We start from the raw sequence: 16916 nt of genomic DNA on the forward strand, positions 1-16916 counted from the left end.
AGAGGTGTACGACTGGCACGCTCGTCAACACGAAGGATGTGGCCGGCCAGGTCTTTATCACTGGCGGGGAGTCACCGGCGGACATGGAGAAGGCCGTCCAGCTGGCAAAAGAAACACTAAAGGGGATGAAAGGTGGCAGCTCCAAGCTCGGCTTCCGTGGGAAGGGAACCCTGAAGGAGTGGGACGCCCTTGTAGCGCAGCTGCATGGATAACGAAGCATGGGCAGAAAGCAAAAGGCGGCGAGGAAACTGCCGAGATGACGAGGGACAGTCGGGGAAGTGAGTTTGATGCTGTGTGCATCCGTGCTCTCTGTAGTACTCCCTCCCTGTCCTCTCTCTCTCTCCCCCCGTCCCATTCGTTAAACTTAACAAGAGAAGCGCCCCCCCTCCCCGTAATCCCCCTACGTATGCGCGACGGCTGCGTTATGATGGCGGCCAGCACCCAGTCGCGCCGTCAAAAAAAAGGGGGGAGAATGCCAGTCAATCACAAAGATGGCCATCTCTGCGTATATGTATCTTCGCACTGTCATGTTTACTCACTCTCATCGTTGTTGTGTGGCCACTTGCAGAATGGGCACTACGACATACGGATGGGCCCATGTACAGCGCAGTGGTTCACTGAACAAGTCCCCTCTCTCCCCCTCACTTCAACGGTGCCCTCTGCCGCTCTTCCTTCGCCCCCCTCCCCATCCTCCTCTCCCCCTCTCTCTACCCGACGCATATCGTTAGTCTCGTTTCATCGTTGCTTCCTCTCTCTTCTCCCCCCCCCCCTCTCCTCTCCTCTCCTCTCGGCCGCCTTTAGCCGCATCAGCCACTACAAGCCCAGGGACGACAGTGAGCGATCCAGTCACCTTCAAAAGAAAAGGCCGCGAGGTGGGCTGTGCATGTGCGCGTGGCCATCTGTCTTGCGCACACGAGTGGATGGATGCGTGTTTTTTTTTTTCTTGTTGAATTAGTTGTCACGTTAGTAGAACAACAAGGAAAGGCAGCGAATTCTAAAAAGGGGAGAAGAACGAGAGAGAGAGAGAGAGAGAGAGGCTGACAGGCACAGGCACACATGCATACACTGATAGGTTTGTTAATTTCCTCTTCACTAGGTTTTTCCCCCAGCCACCTGGACTGAAAATCTCGGGTGCCCGTCACACACTTAAACACAGAGGCAGGCGCCCACAGCCCCCTCAGGACACTTTTTCTTCTTCCCTCCCCTTATTCGTCTGGACAAAGACACCTGCGCATCGCTTCCTTTTCGCTTTCTTCTTGCCATAGCAATGCACTCCACGGAGGGGGGCCATCCCCTGCTCCCCAAAGCTGCTACAACAGCAGACGACTCGTCATGCACGCTGGCAGCACGGAAGGCTGCACGACCGCACAGTCTCCTTGACCTGGACGATGACGTTTTCAACTATATCTGCTCCTACGTGCCAGTCGATGACCTTCTTCGCAATGTAGCTGCCGCCAGCCATGACACACGGCGCCGCACTTCAGCCAGCAATGCCCTCTGGCAGCAGTTGTGGATGCGTTATTTGCTTCTCTTCTACAACTCCTTGATTCCGCCGACAACGACAGCAGCCAGCCCAGCGTTGTCGCCAGCATCACCGACTCTAGGATTGGGGTCAGTGGCGCTGCCAGACACGATGGGCACGCTTCACACCGCCACTACCACGCCACCCAGGCATGATAGCATCTGGCACCTCTATCACTTTCGCCACTCCACGGAAGCGAGACCACACGTGGTGCAGCTCGAGAAGCTCCGCCTTATACGCGAAGATATCACCGACCCGGCGGCAGCAGAATCGCCTATCTCACGCCGCACCTTCAACCAAGTAAAAACGTCGGCCATTCATGCGCAGCTGCTAAGCTTTGCTCAGGCGTGTGCTACGCAGCCCGTGGCATGGAATCTCACGTACATGACACCCGTGTCTACTCCCTCCTCCGACTCCCCGCCGGTCATTGACCGAGGTGAAGGGGTGACACAGTGCGAAAACTTGGCGCAGCGTAGTGCCTGGCTTGCGCATAAGCAGCAGCAGCGGCAGACGGATCGGCTACAGCGGGCACTGCACTTCCTTCTCTCCGCGAGCGATCATCGGCCCCGCTTTCACGACCAACTCTGGGGGGACACCGACGAGGCTGAAAAAGAGTTTATCCGCTATGCGCAGGCTGAGGCGGAGCCCACAGCCTCGAAGCCGGATAAGCAGCAAAACACACCGAGTTCGTTGTCACATTCAGTGGCAGCGCCACTTTCGCTGCCAGTGCGACTCCGCCCGATGAGCTGGCTCGACCAGGAGACCTCGGTGAAGGTCCTTCTCTTCGACGACGACACGCGCTCTATCGGCGACGCCGCAGCGGTGCAGGAGGAGCGCTCCAAGCTGCTAGACTCCATCACACAGAACTGGCGTATCGCCTACGCCTCGCACTTTTACCCCAGGGAGACGGACGGCAATGACTCGGGAAGTCCTCTGCGGCATCTCCCTGTGTCTTCCCCGCCCGCCTCCGCTACGGCAGCGGCAACAGCGGGTGGAGGCGCAGCGCGGCCTCGGTCCAATGCTGAGCGCGACCGCCAGCAGCAGGAGCCGGTCAACGGAGGACGCGCCACATGGGAGCAGGTGTACCGTCGCTTCCGGGATGGTAACAGCGGCACCACCCGTGGCGCCGCGGGTATACAACAGCGGGCAGCAACGCGGACAAGAGAGGTGGGCAGCAGCAACGACGACGCAACCATTCCCTCCTCGGGCAATCCCCTCTTTGACATGCATCTTCTCGGCTACGAAAAGCGCAAGCAGGTGTACGCCGCCATGCTGGCCAGCACCGTCGAGGTGCCTGACGGCATGGGGGTGTTCTTTGGTACGTGTGTCTCCGAGTCCTTCTTGCGTTGGTGGTGCTGTCGGAACCAACGACGCATGGAGGCAAGCCAGGCACCCGCGGCTTCGCCAACCGACGCCGTCGGCTATGATCGCGGAGGGCTACCAGCCCGACGTCACATTGTCCTCGCTCCTTTTACCACCGCTGGCGGTGACACGTTTCCGCCGCCGTCGCTTTGGGTGGTGCAAGTGGCTGTCAGAGACCCGCGTGCCAGCATAAAAAGAAACGAGGCGACGGCTGAGTCCGTCACTTACAGCTCCTCTTACTCGGATGTAGCCACGACAGCGAGTAGCGCCAGCAGCTACACGTTCGCCTCGCCATCCATAAGCTTTACGGAGGAAAGAGAGGAAGAAAGCCATCCTGTCGCAGCAGAGGGCACAAGCGTGCTCGAGACAGCCTATGCCGCTGCCGCGGGTGAAGAGCCGGCGTCTCCATCACGGCCAGCGCCAACGCTGCTGCACCACGTACCTGTGGCGGTGCTCTTCCCTCTTCCCCACATGCTCACGTACTGGTTCATGATGCACCATGTCTCCTTCTACAGTCATCAGGTATACAGGCGCATGGGGGGCGATCAGGAACTCACCATTGCCGTGTGGAGCCGTATCCTCAGCCCCACAGGGCACAGCGCCGAGTGTCGTCTCTTCTACTCGCTGCGATGTGCTACTTTTCCGCGCATGTTCACGAAGATGATGTTCACACCTGGGGTACTACCATCGCTGACACTGCCGGACAAGATGACGAAGTGCTTGCCGTACTGCTCCTCGCCGTCATCGTCTTCGGCACGGAACTCATATTCGTCTGCTGACACCGATAGTGATGGTGGCGACACGTCCGGGTCGTCGAGCATATCGACGGATAAAAGGCCGGTAGACAGTCGGCAAATCTACGAACTTTTCTGGACAGGCTTTGGGCGTGTGGAGGTGGATTCTGGGCCGACCATCTCGCGATCGAACATGGTGCGTCTGCGCATCGCACTCGGACTGCCGCTCCACTACCCGATGGGGCTTCTTTGGAATGTGGTGATGTTTGCCTCAGGCATCGGCCCTCTCATTCTTAAAGAGCATCGGCACTCCCTGCACCTCAACTACTCCAAGACGTTCACCGACATCGTGGCGGGCGAGTTTGGTGAGCTCGCGTGCTACGGCCTCGGTGCCCAGCTATCCAGCAGGAGGAACGATGCCACAGCAATGGCGAATCCCCTCGACGCGGAGATGGCGGCGATGCAGGGGCGACACGCCATAGCCATAGTGGCACCCACGGTGGGGCAAGGGCTTGCCGTGCGAACCACCGACGACAACGATCGAGAAGCGCACCAAGCTGACGTGCAAGCAAGCAGCGAGCCTATTCCTGCAGATCATAACACCCCTTCCACCACCGTACCTCCCACCGATGTCGCGAACTGGTCGGGAGACCTGAACTCGGATTTCAGTAATGACGAGGACTACTGGTCACGTCCTGGCAGTGACACCTCCGCCTCCGAGCATTTCTGACCTAACCATGACGAAGACGCGTGCACACCGCGCACACATGTGTGTGCAGGCAGCACTCTGCCCCCGTGTACCTTCAAAGGATGCCTCCTCACCCCTCAATCTCCTGTGTCGCATCCGCAGCGGGTTTCCAGGCACGTCTGCGCATCGGGGAGGCGAAGAGGAACGGCGTGGGTTATGTGGTGCTGCGCCACCGTGCTTTGAAGGAGTTGGAGAAGGGGAAAGGAAAAAAGAAGGCAGCGAGTACCAAAGGGGGGGGCTATTATGTAGCGCTCCGGCACATCCCCTTGATCAACCTGCTTCTCCGACCCCATTGCAGGCACCCTATCATTCAATTTATTCATTCCCATTCACCCCTCTGCTTTACCTATCAGTGGTACTGGGGATTACCAACGCGTTCACAAGGACAAGCAGCTGCACGGCCATCACAGAGCCACACGCAAGAAGCTTGACCACAGGCACGCGCGTTCTCTTCCACCTACCATGGAGTGCATTGCACGCACACACGTACATCTACATTAGAAAAACATCGTCGAGGCCGCAGAAGCGCACACTTTGCCAGAGATGGCCTATCCCGTACCACGCGCATACACACACCTTCTCGCACGCGCTGGTGCTCCAGCGCGTGCATCAGAGTGGGGAAGGAGGTGGTCAGGTACGACGAGCCAGATAAAGAAGCGTCACCGCCTGCTTTATAGCCCCTATGCTTCCGTGTGTTCGCGTTCGCTTCTTCTGTGTGGCGCTCTCTCTCTCTCTCTCTTTCCACCCCTCCCCCTGCCCTGCCGTCTGTCTCACGACTGCGCTGCGCTCTCCCCAATCGCAATCACTTCCGGTCTCGCCATGGCATATGTGTGCCGGTGCCTCAACCCCGCCGGCGAGTGCAGAGTTCACACTGCAGAAACGCTCATTACATATAAACCCAAGCGCCCTTTCGGCATCGGCATTAAAGTATACACACACACACACACACACACACACAGGTGCGTGCGCGTATGGCATGCGTGCAAGTCACACCCTGCACTCTCTTCACCGCCTCCCCCTCGCCCCCTTTGCCCTGTCGAGTCATCCGCAGAAGTCACATCTTGCGTTGGTGCTCACCGACCATGCCAGTGACCCACACAACACAACCTCTCTCCAAGCCCCGGTCACCTCTCTGTTGCCCATCCGTGCAGCTCTTGCCGCGCCTTTCAGTGTGCCGTTCTTGTACACGCCCGTCCGCAGATTCCGCACCGAGCACCAAGTCGTCCGACGCACGAGAAGCGACAGTCAGGATGCGGATCATGTGAGTGCCCATGATTCGGCTACCGATGTGGCTGAAGTGCGACCTATCCACACCATGCAAGATCTGCATACAGCACTGCTTGGCTTTGCCCGCGCTGCAGCGACACCGTTGGCACCGCGCCAAGCACTCTTGTCACGCAAAACAGGAACAGCTGTGTGGCCATCGTCGTCGGTAGCAGCAGCAGGAACGCGCGGCGAGGTGGCGCTCGACTTGGCACTGCCTCTCGACTCCAACGCCCAGTCTTCCGCTCCGATTACCACCCCGGAAGGTCCTCCGGCCAGCTCCTTCGCTGCGTCTGCAGTGCCGAACGGGGAGCGCCACCTTCTGCACCGCCTCCTCCTGCATCGCCGCAGAGGGCGATGGCGCGAACACCACGATACCGCACGGAGTGCAGCAGATGGCCCCGGCTTACCGTCGTCGTCATCTACACCGGAGACATTCTCAGAGTCAACACCGGCATCGTCCAGCTTCGCCACTGCCGCGTCGCCGATCCTTACGGGGGCCTCATGGTACTGCGCCTTCCAGCTGTTCAGTGAGGCAGTTCAGAAACACCACGTATCACCAACGGCACAGCAACTCAACCTTCTCCTGTACATTGCCCAACAGCACGCACTATGGGGTAGGATGGACGACGTGGAAGAGTTTTGGGCCCACCTGTTGTCTTCTGTCCAACAGCTTCGACGGGAGAAGATGCACGACAAGCGACGGGTGGAGCAAACGGAGTGGCGAAGCGGGGAAGGGGACGGACGATACAGAATGGCGCCAGAGTTGGAGCAGCGGATGTCGTCATCCTCTATCGTCGCGCCCACCCCTGCCATAACAACAGCTGCTCTGATACGGCAGATGGACGAGCTGAGGGAGATGGAGCAGGCCCTCATCCCGAACGCGCAGACGTATGAGTTGCTGCTCGGTGCCGCGCTGGTGCGGGGGGCGTGGGACCGCGCACTGGAATACTGCGGAATGATCACTCGCAGTGGTGTTGCGATCATGACCGACGCCTCGGTGCGCCTCGTACTGCGGGTGTACATTCTCGCAGGGGCATCCGGCTCTGTCGCTCACCCGACAGCGTCCTCCACAGCAACATCTCCACCACATCCTGCACCACATCGGCTGAGGACAGATGAGCGAGGAAAGGTCCTTCGCGCGGCGGCGCAACCACAGAGCAGCAGCAGCAGCAGCAGCAACTCCACCACTCAAGGCGGACCTGCACAAGAGCCGTACTGGTCTGTCGCTCTGCACTTCTTTCGGAGTAGCTTTCACCGAGTCTCCAGCATGCATACGGTGTGGTGCATGGCAACGCTGCTGCACCGTGCTAACCAGTCGGCGGAACTTATGCACGTCGTCAGAGAAGATTGCCAGCAGCTAGTGCAGACATCCCTTCGATCCCTTGCCGCTCACGCGTTGACCTCCGTCGAGAGAGCGGCACTTTTGCGGACTCTAAAGATGGTCAGTGATGCGGCCTGTGAGCTCGGCGACTGGCGCGCAGCGCTGCACATCCTACATGAGGTCATAGAACTGCGCCGTCAGCTGCTCTCCGGGCGCAGCGCATCGCTGGATCAGCTCTGGGGTGTGCCACACCCATCAGGAGAGGTGGGCATGTCACTAGCCGCTCTCGCGGGCGGAGACGCTTCAAGCGTGGCCCCAGGAGCTCCACTGTCCCACCCCACCATTCAATCCCTTGAAGCACCGCACCAGATTGGTGCTTGGATGAGCGACAATGACATTCTGCTCGATGAGTCAAAGCTCTCTCAGCGTATTCTCAAGAACACCCTTCACACACTGCGGCGCGTGTGCCGCTATACGCAGGTGATCAATGTGTACAGGGAGGCCCCAGGAAAGCCTGCGGCAGCTGTTGACGTAACCGCAGGTGCTGCACACGAAGAAGAAGAAGACGATGCTACCAAGGTGTGGCGAAGCATGTGGACACCTAGTGCGGTGAGTTACGTGGCGCAGGCAGCCCTGGCGGTGCAAGATCTAGGCTTGCTTCTTGAGCTCTGCGGGCTGACCGCCCACGGTTTAGAGAAAGCAAAAGACGACGCAGTAGCGACCAGTAGCATCCCTGCTGAGGTCTACGACGCCGCCCTGCGCCTTATCCAGCACCGCATTCTCCGTCAGTGCTATGAGGCAGAGAAATCCGTCGTGGGCCCAAACACGGCTGCCGCCGCAGTGGAGCACGATGAGTGGCAGTGGGATGTCCTCTCGCAGCGCGTCTACAGAGCGTACCGCCAGCGTGCCCTTCGCGCGCTCGCAGAGGAAACCTCGCCGTACCGTGCGTTCCTGGAGCGCGCGTGTCATGCGTCGGCCAGTCAGAGCGATGGTCACGCCGTCGTCGCACGCAGCGCAGCAGCAGCGGCTGCTGTAGCAGAGTGCGATGCATCACCACTCTCCTCCTCACACAAGCCACTCGTACAGCTTCTAGCGAAGTCCCTCCAGAGCGGGCTCGATGCTTCCGCCGCCGCCGACCTTCAACAGCAGGCTCTGAAGCACCTTCAGCGCATCCGCCATCCCGACACACTGACCATCGCACTTGCCATGGACATTTTGCGCAGCCAAGTACTTCAGCGCCGCTTCTCAGACGCGGAGGCGCAGTCGCTACTGGTAGCAGTCCAACAAGTACTGGATATCATCCTGGCGGAGCAGCCCATCGAGGCCATCCAGCTGCTCTCAGCGTCGCTGCAGGACTCGGCTACTCACAGAGCCAACTGCTGCGGCAGTGCCCGGTCAAAGCAGTCATCGGGCCACCATCGCTGCCGGCCAGGCTCTGCCTCCCTCGCCACCCTGAGCCCCAGTGCTGCAGAAGTCGACTCGAAACTCACGCCAGCGCAGCTCGCGTCCCTCTCCACGCTTACCGCCGCTGCCGTTCACATGAGCTTCGACATTCTGGCGCGTGTGCAACCGCTGACGCTGCTGACGTACATTCCTGCGTGCGTGAAGCTGGCGTGGTTGCCGAGCGCCGCAGCGCCGGCACAGCTGCAGCTTGCACAACAGGTGGTCGTGCAGTGGGCGGACGAAGAGCTCAAGAGGAGTGCCATTTTTGCTGCCGAGCCTCACCGCGCCACTATGGCCCAGATGAAGTCTGCTACTGCTGGCACTGTCGGTAGTGTTAGTGCTGCTGCTCCTGCTTCTCTGTGCGATGACGTGATGGACGCCAGCCCAGCCGCGATTGAAGCAAGCGGGAGGAGCGCCGTGGCGCACTTTGTAGTTTTGTACACCCACTTCTCCTCTCGCAAAGCAGTCACCTCGGGTGCGACTCCCCCACTCGTCGTGGAGTCGTCCACCGCGGCGGCGGCGGCGAAGGGTCGCGCTGTACTGGATGCCGCTGCTCAGGTACTGGTGCAGCTTCAGCGAAGCAAAGCGGGTCACCCGCCCACGGCAGCCATGTCTGCCTTCATCGAAGCCTTGCGACACGCGTGGACGGAGACGACATCCCCAGTCCATAGCTCGCCGCCTCTCGAGACGCTGTCGCTGGACATTGCGGAGATGGAGGTGGTGGTGGTAACCTCTCTCAACGCAGTGGTACAGCAGGTGGGTGCATCCACGGTGGGTCGCTGGACCATGTGGGGCGACTGCGTCGACATGCTCATGACCTACATGGATCCACCACTCTCCGCGACACGGCGACGAGGAACACAGGTGGAGAAACCTCCAGCGGGAGTGATGCAACTGGCATCTCTGCCGCAGCCTCGCCTCGATTCCTGGAGGCGGGCAGAAGCGACACACGAGACCCTGCGTGTGCTTCACATGTTTATGCGCCTGTGCGACAAGGCCGAGACGGGGTTTGTGGAACGCGTGACGATGGACTGGCTGCTGCTCAGCAGCAACAGTACATGTAGCAGCAGCACTCGAGGCAGCGGATGCACTTCTCGTGAAGGTGAGAGTAAGCATGTAATGCGGCAAAGTGAGGCCGTTACACCAGTGGAACACCTGCAGTGCTTATGTGAGCAAGCTCACGAGCAGCTGCGACGTGCTCCGCCGGCACCGCACGATCCTTTTTCGCCGCCAGAGCTGGAGTCGATGCACCTGCTGCTGGATGCATTGACATGGGCGTGTCGCCGGCGGGTGAAGCCTCTTGTGCGCCGAATGTACTGGACCCTCGCCCCATGGCTTGACACACTCCTTCGGGATCCATCCCTGACGTCACCGCCCCCGCCAACAAGTCGTGCGCGGCCTGTAGCTGCCTGTGCTGCGTCGACTGTGGCAAAGAGGGCGCTACTCCATCAGCAGCTGAGTCGCCTGCGTGAGACGGCGCTCGCTGCGTGCATGACGGTGGCGCAGTGCCTCTCAAGCGGACCTCGCGTGGAAGTGCTGCAGGACTGGCAGCTGCAGCTGCGCGCGCTACGACAGCTGACCGACCAAGGGAACGGCGCAGCACCACTATCAGACCTCGGCAGCCAGCGGAAGGCGGCAGCTCTCATCGACGGTATTGCCGCGGTTGCCGTGAAGCTGCAGCGAACTTGGCGCTACCTCTTGACGGAGCTCGCTCTTGACAGTCACCGAGCAGCCAGTGAGGCGCGCCAGCGGAGAAGTGCATCACCATCGCCACCCCCTCTGCGGCTCCCGGCTTCCGTCCTCAAGCGCAGACGAGACACTGAAGATGCTGCTGAGTCATTTGCGGCGTGGTGCAGCGAGGAACTCCTTCCACGGCTGGTCCTCTCTTGCTTGCGTGCATGTGTGGAGCACGAGGCCCTCAGTGGTACTGCACCCGCCATCACGCCACCACCTTGCGCGGCGCCGTCTTCTTCGTCGCCGCGCGCCGTCGTGACAGCGGCGCTGCACAGAGTGTTGGGGGCCGTTTGGGATGTGGACTTCGCTGCCTTTGCGTGGCAAGTCGACTTTTGCGCCCGCGAGGGTCTCCATGCCGACGGCGCGCGAGCGCAAGCGCTGGCACGATGGCGCACTCGCGGCTATCGCGCCCTCAGCACGGAGCTCTCCTGGCCAAATCCGGTCGGCACGTCACAGCAGCTAGCACGTCACCTGCACATTTGGGTCCTCTTCACCGCGCACAGCGCCCCAACGCAGGGGGCAGTGGCCGAGCTATGTCGTGACCTGGCTACCCTTGACGTCCTTCACGGAGTACAGCGCGCCACGTCAAGTGCGGCCGCCCAGCCAGGCACACCAACTGCCGGCCGCACCGCCACCGCAGCCTCGCCGATCTCGCTCCCCTTCTTTCTCTTCTTTGTACAGGAGGCCGACACACTCGCCGAGGCGAAAGTCACTGAGGTGCTTTCCTCTGCCAGCTGTGCCGACTCCGCTGCTGCTGCTGCTGCTGCTGCCGGCACCGATGGCTCATCATCACATGTGGCGGAACTGCCGCGGATGGCAGACGGCCGCACCGCAATGGAGCATCTCACAAACCCTCTTGTGCACTACACCCCATTGGTGCTGCGCGTCGTGCAACAGGCGGCGCAATGGGTGTTATACCTCACTCTCTGCGAAGGTACGGTAGATGTGCAGGCCACAGGAGGAGGCGCGGAGGCAACTCACCGGCATTCGTCTTTACCTTTATCGGCGGTAGCTCAGAAACCTCGATCCGTGGGCTGCACTCTCACGGGCCGCGCCGCCCTTTCTGCACTGCTGCTGCACCGCTGCCTGGCCTGGACAGGACAGACGCACGCCTACCACGCTCTCCTGTGTGTGGTCGAGGCGACGGCCCATGAGACGCTGCGGGAGCCAGAGGCGGTCGTGTATGTCTTCCGCTACATGGAGCGACTAGGCCGCGCCGCAGAGGGTACGGGCGCGGCGGCGAGAGAAGGCGAGACCATCCCAAGCACCAGCATCGGTCCCAGCTCTACCAGCCCCGCGGAGGCCTTTCTGGCCTTCTACATGAGCTCTACCACGCTGCGCCGCGCGTCGCCAGTGAGTGAGCAGGTATGTCTCGCCGCACTGCTTGCATGCGCCGCGAACACGCGCAGAGACGACGACGCCGTGTCGCCACCTTCGGTTGACCTCCTCACGCTGCTCACCGCCTTCACTCACGTCGTCTCAGACCACCTTGTCACCGAGTGGCAGCAGGGCCGCCTCTCACCACATCAAGTCGTCGTCCTGACGGAGTGGATGCTGCGGCTTTTCTGGGGAGGGGCTCCAGTTTCGCCGATGGACGCGAGCACCGGCTCTCTGAAGCGCTACGGAGCGGTCGCTACTGCGGCTGCTGGTGGCAACGTCAGCGCCATCGCTTCCGCACCAGTACCGCTACGCAGGGCATCTATGCAGTGGCTGCTCGTGACGCGTGGCACCATTCTCCCGCCACCGTTATGGTACGAAGGGGATGCAGGATCGAAGCCAGCTTCTTGTGATGAGGAACATAGCTCACCCCAACCATCACCAGCTGGTGCTGCTGCTTCGGAGCGCATTCTCTCTCTCGTGGCAGCACTGGACACATCAAGCGAGCGTTTCGCTGCACTTTTAGGCGGCGTAGTTTTCTCGCCTAGCACAGCCACTGAACCACTACGTGACGACTCCACCAGTACACTATCAAGTGCGAGACCAGCGAGCGACCTGCCGCCACGCCATCCGTCCGTAAGCCCTCCCACTGCTCTCGTTGATCTCGTCCGCAACGTACTAAAGCAGCTTACCACCCGGCACGCCACTCAGCAGCTGCTGCACCGCTACCAAAACCCCAACGATACACTACGGCCACCAGTGCGAGTGGCGGACATAGAGGTGGATGTTCTTGTGCAAGTATTACCTGAAGATGCACGCGATAGCGCTAAAGCGACCCTGCGAAGCGGCGCTGACCCTGCCGCCTCCTACGGCGGTGACCCGGCACGTGAAGCTTCGCGTCCGATGAGAAGAAGTGACGCTCGACGGTCGGTGCAGGCGAGCCCTGTAGCAGATGACGAAGGTGCGGTGGAGCTAGAGAGCTGGCTAGACGCGGCCACTGCCCACCTGGTATCTAAGACACCGGCCGCCGCGCCAGCGCCGACGCCTCTGCCAGGGATACTTCGGTGCCCAGGGCAGGTAGAAGGCCTCACATGGAGTTCACTTTACGCACAGCTGCTATGCGCCATCAAGAGCGTGCACCAATGCTGTGAAGAAGTGATGCACACTGCGGCATGCGCATCCGGTAGCCGGCACAAACTCGACGCCTACGTTCGGCGTCGTGCAAACATGCTCCGCCCTGCCCTGCTGCGATTGATGTCGAATCTGTCAGACGCCTCCAGTTGTTCCAGCTCAGTGTCTCCATCCGTGTCTCCCAGCGAAGATGGTGACGTCAGCCCGTGTGTGAAGTCGCTGCTTCTTATAGGCTATGTTCTAGTCCCACTGCAGTCACTACGACCGCCGCCGTCACTGACAGAGGTGTTGGCAGTGGTGCGTCAAGAGTTGTGGAGGCTTCTTCTCGCCTGTAGCAGTGCGAACGGAGCTGGCGCGGGTGGACGTCATCTCTACACCTCATACAACGCACTGGTTCAGCTCTGTGTGCATCCGTTGATGCTCGATGCACTGCCACAACTCCGCCTCTCCGCCTCCGCCAGCAATGGGAGCAGGGAATCGGCGTTCGAAGCTGTCGCATATTTGCTTCTTCTTGTGCACCAAGTAGGCGCAGACGTTGCTGACATCCGTGCTCTTTCGTCCACCTTGGCAGATACAGCGGCATCATCCGCATCTCAAGGCGCCTCGATTCCAGACGCAAGTGCCGTGGATGCCCTGCAGCAGACCGCACGCGAGTTGCTCCACCTTGCTGGTCAAGAGCTCTACCACCTCCACGCCAACTCCGGCTTGACGACATCTTCGTTGGCATCGGCATCATATTCGCCGGAGCTGCTCCAAATTCTGTATAGACGGCTCGTACGTGCCTGGATGCAAGCGGGGGTCTTGCTCGGCGACGCACACTCACTGCTGTGGGGCGGGCAACGTCTCACCTCTTGGTCGCTGCAGAGACAGCAGAAGGCGACGGCGTTGGGGTTTACCACCGAGGGAAACGGCGCGGTGTCAGCCAGCACCGCGCCGTTCAGTGAAGTGGCCGAAGATGATGCTGCTACGGAGTGGCTGTGCGTGTTACCTGTCGCTGTGTTGGTTGCGGTGGTTTGCAGCCCTGCCCACCGCAGTAGTACAAGGGTAAGTGAGACACTGTATTCGCTCGCTGCTGTCCTACCTCTTCCGCACCGCATCAGGGCCTCCGCGCCTAGCAGTCAAGCCGGCAGCAGTGCGGTGGCGGCGGACGAGTATGTCAGCTTGTTTCGCCACTGGCAGAAACTCCTGCAGGGGCGTGCGACTGAGCACGCCAGCGGGCATCGGGGTTGTCAGCAGCAGGAGCAGCACCGGCGTTCATATAACTGCCCTTTCACCGTCATCCTTCACGGCAGCGTCCCTGCGGATGCGACTCTGGCACTCGTTGAAGCGGTGCGTCGGCAGATCGGGGAGTACCTCGCCGGTTCAGCAACCTCGTATCCGCCTCAGCCGCACCAGGCCATAGCCGTGTCCTCCGCCATGGCTCCAACTCTCGGAGGCGACGGTGGCAGCAGCTATGCCACGGTCTCTCCCGCTGCCCTTTGGGCAGCTTTTCAATGTATGAAGGACGCTAGTGAAGGCGACATGCGAGCCTTTATGCGACTGGAGGCGGCGAAGCGCACTCCTGTCGGCGAGGTGGTCGGCAGAGGGAAGCCTGAGAAGGTGGTAGCAGTCCAAGCGGCGTGGCGTCTCATTCATCGTGCCGCACTGCAGGAGCGCCAGCAGTGTGGCTCAGGGAATGGGATTGCGCCTTCGTGGATCCCCTTGGTGCCGCCTGCGATATGGCGAGCGTACCTGCTGAACCTCCATCCGGTAGTCCCTCACACCGTACACTTCATTCCTGTAGCTTTGACAGAGGTAGTCATGCTTCAAAGCTGCACCGTGTGGACAGAGGGCATGGCTTTGCTCGAGCATTCACTAGGGACGCTGCATCGCTCTGGCGCCACGCCTGTGCAGCAATACATGGCGCAGCTCTTGCTGGAACGGGTGCGGCACACGGAGCGGGATGCTGAAGGGAGCAAGACGGGTGATGGAAGAGAGGGGGGGGAGCGCCATTTCTGTGTCGGGCTGGAGGCCTACACGTACACTGTGCAGCAGGTGCCGCAGCCCACCGGAGAAAAAGCGAGTGGTGGAACACATGACTCATTTCCACGTTGGCATCTGTGGTCGGAGTACATGGCACAGCGTGCAACGCACGGCACGGCGGCGCTGGTGTGCCACATTATTGATCTCATTATTGTTCATCATATGCAGACCACTGCCGCCCCAACGCGCAACAGTAGCGCTCGCTCGTCTTCTCTGTTGGCCAAGCACACCCTCATGGAGGCTCTGCGGTGCAGCGTTCACGACCCTGCCTTGACTCGCATTCTTTTCCGCCTCTTCTGGGCTGAGCAGTACCGCCGCGTTAAGGGCGCGCACGCGTTCTTGTCCGCACTGCGGGCCGCCAAGCTAGCGAGGAGCGACGCACTCGCGCTGGAGGCGATGCTAACGTATTTATGGGTTTCCGACCCGAATGCAACCACCACGCAGCGGACGGCAGAGTGGACCTCTCGTGTTCTGCAGGTCATCGACGCCTGCGAAGCGCGTGCCACCATCCCAGGCTCACACGCACCCACTTCGCCCTCCTCTGTCTCTGCGTGGCGGCACCTCAAGGTGGCTGCTGGGAAGGCGTCAGAGCTTCAGGGGCTGTCGTACCGCTTCTCTGTCGAGGCGCACCGTGCGACGTGGAAATCGTGGGCAGTGGTGTGTCGCCTACAGGTGGTGCCCAAGGACGTGGCGCTCTGCGTCGTCCACCTCTTCAAGCAGTACGACCACCTCACCGAGGTGGAGGAGCTCATGGTGACCACGTCCTATGACATTAATGATGGCGCCAGCGGAGAGGCGTGTCGGTGGTGATAGCGCTGGGGCAAAAAGGGCAGGACAGAGGTAACTCGCGAACGACAAATGCCGGACGTGTGACATGATCACCAGCCAACACGCCGAGGCGAGACGCCACAGTCGTTACGCAACGGCAGTGCCGATTCAGTAGAGGTGTGTCTGTCTGGTGTGCCTGTGCAGACGTGGTGGGCTACTTGTGCCCCATTCACATCGCTGTGTTGGTGGAGTGGGTGGGTTCGAGCACAGAATCTGTGCAAAATGTGCAGAAACGGAAGGCCGCCCCTCCCCCTCATGCGTGTGTGAGAGTGGTGAGGGAGGACCCTGCGGCACTTCCTAAGGTCACCGTGTACGTGTGTATGCCTGCTTGTGCAGCGGACCAAAGCGAACAAGAAGAAAAGAGAAGACCCCGCTCCCTCTCCCCCTCTTCTCCCCTCGCCACAGCAGCGCTCTGGCTGTCACGGGAAAGACTCTCGCGGGGAGAGGAGGAGGCGTTAACCAAGACCAGCATCTCCGTGATGCGGCCCATCCCCCACTGCGCCCTCCCTCTTTGCTACCAATTACTTTAGAAGTCCTCGGGGTTTTCTTTTCCGGGCTTTCACTTTTGTCTGCAGACGCGCAGCCACACACCCACGGGAAAGGGCGAAAATAAAAAGCTCACGCAGAGACCCACAGACACACTCGCCTCGCCTCACTTTGCACTTTCTCCGTAGATGCTGCGCCGCGCGTACCGTCTGCTAGGTTCCACAAATCGCTACACGGATGGGTCCGGGCGGGCACTGGAGCCAAACTCCGTTCCCCGCGACCTCTATGTCCAGACGATCAGCAACCGTGCCTACCCCGTGCAAGGCGAGAACTGGCAGCCGGTGGTGGCTGAAAAGCCGTCTCCGCACAAGGGCAATGTCATCATATCCGGCGCTGGCGTCGTCGGCCTCACCATGTCAGCCCAATTCGCTCTGCGCGGATGGCACACAACAGTGATCGAGCGCAGCCCACCCTTGCAGCGAGTAAAGGATGAGCCGATGCCGACTGCGGCTGCAGCGAGCGACGCGTCCACGGTTGCGGTGGACCCCTCCGCTAGGCTTCCTCCGCCGCTCACCTCACTTTCCCTCCAACCCTATCGTGGTCCGCTCGTGCGCCCTCACTTCGGCGCAGCCTCTCAGCAGAACAGTAGCAGCAGCGCCGGCAACCTTGATGAGAACGGCAAGGCTGCTGTTGCTTCCTCCTCCAGCCTGGCAGAGTCGCCCTCGCTGTCGCGGTACGGTCCCTTCATCGAGCTGCAGTACGCACTGCTAACACGCCGCGCCCTGGACGCACTAGAGGCGGCAGGAGTGCGACTCCACGCCCTCCGCCACTTGGGCGTCAAGGTACACGGCGTGATGGACCACCCCGGTGCCTACAACAGCTGGATCACTGCCGGCCTCACGGAGTATCACCCGTTTGCAGTCAGCATGCTCTCGATGGATT

The 16916-nt window shown here is 60.7% G+C and overlaps 4 protein-coding genes across 4 annotated transcripts in view; all 4 read left to right on the top strand.

The window, feature by feature from the left end:
* The window catches only part of LBRM_15_0700 (conserved hypothetical protein), a gene marked incomplete at both ends in the record, with an annotated part of 1488 nt that extends 1276 nt beyond the window's left edge, over window positions 1-212 (top strand). Inside the window, one exon of the mRNA XM_001563468.1 lies at window positions 1-212. This exon is cut by the window's left edge and continues 1276 nt beyond it. Coding sequence (XP_001563518.1) covers window positions 1-212 — 212 coding nt within the window.
* Window positions 213-1267: 1055 nt separating this feature from the next.
* On the top strand, window positions 1268-4348 carry LBRM_15_0710 (conserved hypothetical protein; the record flags this gene model as incomplete). The annotated part of the gene is made up of 1 exon (XM_001563469.1): window positions 1268-4348. One exon carries the CDS (start codon window positions 1268-1270, stop codon window positions 4346-4348), a length of 3081 nt encoding a protein of 1026 aa, XP_001563519.1.
* A 700-nt stretch (window positions 4349-5048) lies between these two features.
* Window positions 5049-15470, top strand: LBRM_15_0720 (conserved hypothetical protein; the record flags this gene model as incomplete). The annotated part of the gene is made up of 1 exon (XM_001563470.1): window positions 5049-15470. The coding sequence occupies one exon, from the start codon at window positions 5049-5051 to the stop codon at window positions 15468-15470; it is 10422 nt and encodes a 3473-aa protein (XP_001563520.1).
* Window positions 15471-16387: 917 nt separating this feature from the next.
* LBRM_15_0730 (putative flavoprotein monooxygenase) lies at window positions 16388-16914 on the top strand (the record flags this gene model as incomplete). The annotated part of the gene is made up of 1 exon (XM_001563471.2): window positions 16388-16914. A coding segment is annotated over one exon (527 nt), but the record flags the coding sequence as incomplete, so codon positions are not given.
* Window positions 16915-16916: the final 2 nt, after the last annotated feature.

This window comes from Leishmania braziliensis, chromosome 15 (assembly GCF_000002845.2).
Source record: "Leishmania braziliensis MHOM/BR/75/M2904 complete genome, chromosome 15".
NCBI lineage: Eukaryota > Euglenozoa > Kinetoplastea > Trypanosomatida > Trypanosomatidae > Leishmania > Leishmania braziliensis.